This window comes from Thunnus thynnus, chromosome 22, assembly GCF_963924715.1.
Source record: "Thunnus thynnus chromosome 22, fThuThy2.1, whole genome shotgun sequence".
NCBI classification, from domain to species: domain Eukaryota; kingdom Metazoa; phylum Chordata; class Actinopteri; order Scombriformes; family Scombridae; genus Thunnus; species Thunnus thynnus.
The window spans coordinates 13,652,762-13,660,886 of NC_089538.1; the positions used below are offsets into that span (position 1 = coordinate 13,652,762).

The 8,125-nt window shown below is 37.6% G+C and overlaps 1 protein-coding gene across 2 annotated transcripts; it reads left to right on the forward strand.

Moving 5' to 3' along the window:
- The first annotated feature begins 1,737 nt into the window (after positions 1–1,737).
- LOC137174604 (transmembrane protein 272-like) lies at positions 1,738–7,295 on the forward strand. Of its 2 annotated transcripts, none has more exons than XM_067579997.1 (5): positions 1,738–1,851; positions 3,483–3,568; positions 3,677–3,727; positions 3,895–4,101; positions 6,155–7,295. In XM_067579997.1, exons 2-5 carry the CDS (start codon positions 3,505–3,507, stop codon positions 6,361–6,363), a joined length of 531 nt encoding a protein of 176 aa, XP_067436098.1. In that variant the 5' UTR covers positions 1,738–1,851; positions 3,483–3,504; the 3' UTR covers positions 6,364–7,295. The 2 variants fall into 2 exon arrangements, with proteins under 2 accessions (XP_067436098.1, XP_067436099.1); XM_067579998.1 differs by lacking the exon at positions 1,738–1,851 and adding an exon at positions 1,882–2,453.
- Positions 7,296–8,125: the final 830 nt, after the last annotated feature.

An 8,125-nucleotide genomic window follows, 5' to 3' on the forward strand; every position in this document is an offset into this window, starting at 1 on the left:
ATCTATGTTAAACATAGTTAAAGTTCCAAAACTTGAGGTTAACGTGTGTAGAAATGCTCCCTGCAAGTCAGAAGCCGAGGCTCTGAATGCTTCGTTTGCAACGTTTTTCCTAGCTTGCTGACAAGTTAGCGTGGCTTGTTGCATGCCCATAAACGGCCATTGTTTCATGTTCCTTGGTTGCTAGGTTGTTGCTAAGGTTATTATTTATTATTATTTATTTGTATGTATGTTATTTGTGTTGTCCACTCTTGTATTTCAGATTGGATTCGGGCTCAAACATGTGTGGATGTATTTGGGAGGTTGACATTTTGAGTAAAGAACGAGAAAAAGTTGTGAAATCCTACTACTATAGTTTGTTGCATGGTTTGTTGACGTAGCCTCTCGAGTGGCCAGAACAGAGTGGACTCCTCAGGAGAGGCCCAATACGTAACTCAGTCATTTGGTCGCCTGTCAATGGTGTCATTTCTCTTTTGCGCATGTGTCAGCATTGTGGTTGTCCTCCAGTATCTGTCATAAATTGACCTTTTATCCAGTTTTAAGCCACATTTTTAAAATACAATTAGATCTTGATTGTTTTGAACTATATCTTTTAACCAGATGAAGGATTTTAGTCATCGGACATCTAGATCTTAAGTTATCAGAGACAAGCTGAGCAAACGTCCGCAGCAAACGTTCGTAGCCTCTCTGGTTGTCCTGTGTCCACTGAACAAAGTCAGAGAAACACTGATATTTAGTGTGAAACTGCTTTATTCGGTGTTTTTACTGGTTTTAATCATCATGTACATTTGTTTTGGAGAGGAGGATAATTCAGCTCCTGATAAAAAAACCCAGAATGATGAATACTAAAGGAATCCTAACTGGGACAAACTGACTGCAATGACGGCAATGGTGGCTGTTTAACAATGGAGACAACAACTCCCATAATCCCAAGCTACGTCAACAAACTCTTGCTGCGTTCCTTCTCTCTCACATACTTAGTACGTACCGCAGCTGCCCTTATTAAGTACATAAGGTACAAAAGTACAAAGCATTAAAAGGCAGCTGCAGTACAGACATTGCGGCTTCTCTTGTTGCTCTGCCAATGTGCTGTCATTGGTCTGTTCTCTTTCAGCAGCTCAGTTGATGTGACGTATCTTCCGCTGTGCAGAGGCTTGTGGGTCAGAATAGCCAGAAAAACATGGTGGCTTGCATACTGCAAAATGTGACTGGATGTAGTACCTCCTGGTACTTTTGGCATACTGCATTTGACATACTATGTATTGGGACATATTAGGCTAAATCTTTTTCTGACATACTTAATAGTATGATAATATGAGTATCGGAACACATCCTCTGTCTTTTGTTATTGTTTTGATTGAGAGACCCCTCATGGCAGAAAATGACATAGCCTATTGTGCATTTAAAGAGACAGGAGCTAAGGCAACCTGTTTCAGACAGAGGCTGAGCTTAGGGGCCGCATAGACGGCTAGTATAAGATAAATAAGAATTTTTTAAAACTGTTAATCCTGCAAATATGTTCCAGTTGAGCCCCAGACCAAAAATATAGACGTTGAAATGTGCGTGATATGTCCCCTTTAAATTAACGAAATGTGCTTTGGACGACAGACACATCCTGATGCTATTTTGTTTTTATTTGGAATTTATTTAGAATTTATTTAGAAATAAAACATTTTTGGCCTCATGTGCAGGAGTCTGGTATGGCATGAGTCATTTTTACAATCAGCTGACCGCATGAACGCCTCCTCTCACTGTGTGTCTGCGCGCTCCCGAGGAGGTTTGGCATCCCACAAGGCGCGGCTGTCAAGAGTCCCAGCAGCACACCGGGAGGAGGTAAACAGACCCACAGAAAAGGTAAGAGTCAAAGAAAAGGACGGGAAACAGAGATTTCACGCATAAATAGATTGTGTTGACGGTAACCGGAGACTGTGCGGTTGTATTTGGAGAATAAACTCATTTCCGAGGAGCAGAAGTCAACTTTATGTCAGTGTGTTACCGGGGCGCGGCGCTGAACATTCAGCCAACTTTCAAATAAAAGGCGAGGCCGTGTTTTAACCTTATCTGGTCTGATTTGGTTGTATTTGCTTAGCCTGTCACTTCTAAAGGACTTACCTCGCCCTGTTTTTAGTGAGGAAGTGCACCGAGTAGTTTTTTTTAGGCTTCCTGCGGTAGGATTTTATTCTTAATTTATCGTGATAATAAAGCGGGAGTTAAACGAACCAATTTCTCTGAATATTTCCCCCCATTTCCTTAATTTCTGCTGTCTGTTTATGTGTTGTAATAGGTTGTTTCCTGCTGTTCCTGTAATATTGGTCAAACTGGCTCTGCTGGGAATGCAGTCAAACCTCTTGGCTGTAGTTCAGAGAATAGTCTCTCCTCATAATCAGTCACGTTAAAGGACTGTAGTGTGTGAGCATAAATCCACACTGTGTGCAGTTCAAGTCACTATAGCCCATGTAATTATATTTGCTGTTGGTGCTAGACACTCAAATAGTTACTTCATGGGAGCCTAAATTAAATTTGGGTAGTTGTGGTCAACTGAACCCAATAACTCATGATTTAATCACTCCAACAGTCACATGTTTGTACAGCTGTTTGAATGCTTTGTCTTAACTCAACTAAAACACAACTCTTACATGCTCTTTGTACTTCCCCTAAAAGCTTCAAACCGGTTTATAAGACAAACTACATGCATTTGAAAATTACATTACTAAGTCAAATACAAATTCAAAATGGACTCATTTACTGCTTACAAAAAGAGACAGGTATCTGCATGGCGTGTCGAGCAAAAATCGAGCAAAAATCCCAAATACTCACTGGTTTAAGCTTCTCAAATGTGAAGGTTTGCTGCTTTTCTCTGTTTTGTATCAATGTAAATTAGATATTTCAAGGTTTTGTGGTTTTGGTTGGACAAAATCATCTATTTGAAGATGTCATCTTGGTGTCCAGGACATAAATTAATTATGCATGTTTCACTATTTTCAGACATTTTATAGACTAAGTGATTAATTGATTAATCAATACTGAAATTGCAGCCCTACATTAAAGTGCAGAACCAGGTTTAGTGCCAAGTAGGTTTTCACATACAAGTAATTTGCCTTTTGTGTTGTGGTGTCGAAACAGTCAAAAATATACACTTCAGATTGAAATGTCATTCAAATCCACCACAGTGCTAAATCTTTTTATTATTTTTACAGCATGAAAACAAACATATTTTACTTTTAACTACAAATTTCAAACACATCAATTGCAAATTTTCCAATGTCTTTCCAATAAGAAATGTTACTTCTTGGGTTGGGAAGAAGAGTGAAAGTAAAACCTAGTAATTCTTTTTCTTGCTTTGTTGCTTTGCTGTGTTTTTTTTCCCTCTTGTTTCTTATCTGATAAAGACAAAAAAATCACAGTCAGCTTTCAGTGTGCAGATATTTTTACTTTTTAAAAACATGGCCAATATTAGCCAGTGATTTCTTTATCTTCCTCTGTAGGTTAGAGTCTTAATTGCTGATAATGTCAAACGCTGGGCTTATTCAACGCATGCGCAGTCCTCCTCAACCCCCAACGCCGATACTAGGTGAGATGTTTTGACGGTCAGAGTCATACACACTTGTGTCATAGTTTAATTGTTGTCAGATAAAAGCATGCGTGTGCTTTTGTTTAAATATATTCTTCCTTCTTGCAGCATGTTCAAAACTGGTTTTCTGCATCATGCCCATTGCTCAGATTGCAATCGGTGAGTGACAGATGGGCATTTTGTTCACTGAATTGTTATGATTTTGAGATGTCAGAAAGTCCAATTTTTTCTGTACTTCTGGTTAAATAAATTCTTGAATTTTGTGAAAACGCTAAATGACCAACCAAGAAAGTCTCATAAAATTGTCATCCATCTGTGTCCAACAGGTGCAATACACCTGAATGACTGCCCGCGGCAACACTACATTCCCATCTATTTGATAGTGGTGGGAGTATTTGGCCTGATCCTGTCGGTACTCTCCTGCCTGCCCTGCGCTCAGGAGCCCAAAGATGGCACCGCTAACCCCCTCAGCCGACTCTGCACAATCTGGAACTCTTTGACTTCTTTCTTCATCTTCTGCTGGTTCATCGCTGGTAAGTTTAAACCATGGTAGGCTGACAAATAAGGGAAGTGACAGGAAGCATGACAAATGATGGTTCTCACTATGGCCAAGAGGAATTCGTGTTTCTGATTGTCTCTGGCTGGCATTTATTTGTTTAACTTCTGTAACGGGACACCTCAAACATAGTTGTGGTCAATAGGTAACCACCGTTCAAAATTGGTAAAGGGGACGCATCATGCACATTTCCAGGTCTATATTCATATTCTGGGGCTCTACTGGAATATCTTTGCATGATTTACAGTTAAAAAAAACTCCTTATTTATCTTATACTGGTTCTTTATGCAGCCCCTCAGTTCAGCCTCTGTCTGAAACAGGCTGTTTCAGCTCCTGTCGCCGTTAAGGCCCCCTTCCCATTGTGTTTTCACTGGCCAACTTCCGGAAACTGCGTCTCAGGAGACGTCCAGTGGCTCTGGAGGCTACATAAACAAACATTAGTAGTTGGATTTCACTTCTTTTTCTCGTTCTTTAATAAAAATGTCAGCCTCTCAAATACAAAAAGCCTGAATCCGATCCGAAATATGCAAATGGATGACGTAAACAACCCATGGAACAGCCTTAACAACAACCTTAGCTACAAAGGCGACCAATGGAAAGCTGCTTGTGGGCATACACGAATAAGAGCCGAACTATGTGTGCATTTAAAGGTTTTAATGCACACCTGCCTGCCAGTCAGAGAAGAGTATTCAACCAGACCATGGTATGAGATGATATATTATTTACCATGAATCTTGGAACATATTGTCAAAGAGATTTTGTAATTCCCGCCTGAAGAATCAATTAAAAGACAAAGAAACGTGGAAATATAGAAACTGAGTAGAAAGAGGAAAGGTATTTCTGTTATGCAGTCAGATCTTTACCGAGGATGCTGTTGAAATGAGAACTCGGGTCACACTAAGATAGAGGAAATTGACTCTCCTTTAAACTAAAATTCCATTAAAGTTCACCAGATGGTGAATAAAAACACTGCAGTAACAGGTAGAGGCCACTAGATGTCCACCTTATGTCTTTAGAGTCTCTAGAGGTCCAATCCTGTCAAACCACGTTTTTTACAATTCTGTAGCAGCTGCACACAAACTCCTTTAGGTTGACATATTCTGTTTGGAATCAATCTCGTAAATGTAATATGTCTCTCTGAGAGACTAGGGGCAGGAACATGCAATAATCTAGCCCTCGATCCTCTAAAAGTCACAGCTTTACTAACTTCACCCTTTATTTTAGGCAGCATATGAATGTGAACACACCGTGTGTGTGTTTGTTGGTGCAGAATGTAGCCAGCCCAATTTAATTAAACATTTGATGCATATTTTGAGGCTTAATTTTACGAGATGTCCTGAATAATTGTTACTGCTCAAAACTGTTGATTTGAAGGACACCGAAGATGCTGGCACAATATAGTGTGTAAGCTACAACATACATTCACTAACTCCATGCAATAGAAAAATGTTTTGGAAAAGTAAAGTTAAATTTCTCCTCAGACTAAAAGCAGATTTTAATCTACACATCACTGTGCTGGAGACTGTGCAGAAAATGGTGAAATTTTGCAATGATGTATGCAAAATTGTGCAAAGTGAATCCTTGTACTCTAAGGCAGTAGCTGGGCATTGTTGAAGAGATGTATGATATGGAAAGAACAGTTTGAGAAAATGTTTAGTGCTTATAAAACCCATCACAAGAACACTACTAAAATTGTATTTAAAAAATTAGAAGACTTTTGTATCAACAAAACCAAAAGCAAGAAAAGGTGGAGCCATGTGTGGAGAAGAAGACACAAGAAAGGACAGCTTTGCTTTAACATTAGACATAATTGCACAATATGTTAGAAGTTAGATTAGACTAAATAATATCTGACAATCATATTAGATAATTACTCTTAACATCAAACAATCCTGTCAACGTTGTCTGAAATGGCTCCAAATCTTTGATTATTTCTTTCATTATTGGTATAAAGTCAAGAATTGTAATTTTAGATGTGGAATTACTGAAACTGTCATAAAAAAACACAAAGTGTATTTTTTTTCTTCTAGGTAATGTGTGGATCTACTCTATTTATCAGCCCAACTACAACAAGAACACAACAAGTGTGGATCCCTACTGCGACAAGACGCTCTACCTGTTTGCCTTCTGGACCACCACCTTGGTCTACATCCTCTTGGGTTTGTTCCTGTTGTGTGGCTGTTGCGTCCTTGTTTGCTTCTTACTGTGTGGCCGTGCCGACCCGGACGACAACGTCTAGAGACAAATAAATAAAAGAGTTAGGGGGCAAGATGCATCTGATGGGGCTGTAATGAGGATTACTTGTAGTACTCCTCATTTTATCACTTAAACATCAGCAAGTAGTAAAACAGTTAAAGTAGATTAAGAGTGCACTTTATTTACTGGATGAACCCTTTGTTGTCTCTAGTTAATGTTAATGGGTCATTATTTGCAGCACAAAATTTGCAACACATAATTTTTCTTATTTTAACACCTATCATGCATTGTAGTGGTATTTCTAATCCCACAACGTTCTTGTGGGTGGACCAATAGATACATACTTAACTCTAAAATGGTGTAGATGAATCTTTTCTCACCGCTGAACCTTTTCTACCTCTGCAGATGCTGCAGTACATTCTGTTTGTAGGTAATTAATAAATTAATAGTGCCTTTCCAAAAGATATATATGTATATGTATGAGATCTACTGTTTACATGCTGAGCCAGTAATTGAACTATTTCCAGATACGATAAAATTATAAAATGTGTGTACTGTGCAAATTCATTTTCTCTTATTATTATGTCTTTTTTACACTGATACCTGTTTGTATATAATTTGTTTCAACGGTCATTTAACCAATCAAAGTCCGCATCGTGCCTGTCAGGCACCAGACAATAATGTTTTATACTCCATAAACTTGTGTAAAATACTATATGATACATAAAGCAGGGGGTTTGTTCTCTGAGGAAACCAACTTTTTGATGGTTTCCTTTTAGTTTTTCACTGTTTATGGTTTAATCACAACATATACTGAACTTAGTTTCCAGATCAAACTGTATCAGAGGAGTTTCATTGCTGTAACTGATTTACTCTAAATGTTAAGATGATATATTATTTACCAAGAACCTTGGAATATACTATCAGAGATTTTGTCATTTCCACCTGAAGAATCAATTAAAAGAGAAAGAATTATTCCATGTCACTTCTTTATCTTCACAGGGACTGAAGACGTCTCTAGCACTAGGGCCATTTTTGAATATTTAATTTGCAGTTTTTTGATCATTTTGGCTGTGTTAAAGCATTCGGCATAAATTTTGACAAGGGTGTGGACTCTTCTTATCAATTTTGGAAATTCCATGGCCATTACAGCATAAAATCATGCATTCTCTTATATCACGCTTTCAATCTAGAGCCCTGGCTTCAAAATTGTAGTTATTACTATTTTCTACCAGACTGAACAATTTTCTCATGTTTGCATGTTTGCCAGGGCAAAAATATGTATGTGTGTGTGCACGTGTGTGTGTGTATATATAGATAGAAAGATCAGTCTCATAATTCATGAATGCACTTGGAAGGATTCACAAATGTATTTTTGGATTTATATATAAATGACTCTGTCCACAAAAGTATTTTTGAATGCACACAAAAATATTTATCGTTGTATATAAATGTAACAAAATATCCACATAAAAATTAAGGTTCACAAATATATTTCTAATTAACACACAAATATTTCTTGTTTTAAATATATGTAATAGAAATCCACATATATCTATATATATCATATATAATTTTCATGACAAACATATTTGGATGTTATTACATTTATATACAAACTGTTGAACCTGCATTTACAAACTGTTCGTCATTTTTGAACACAGTTGCCAGATATTTATCTGAAAAATATATATATTTTTTCATTTATAAACATAGTAGCATCATGTCAAAAACCGGCATTTAAAGGGTTGAAATTCTGAAAATGAATGAGTATTTGGTAGTTATGATCAGGACTGAAGTTGGTT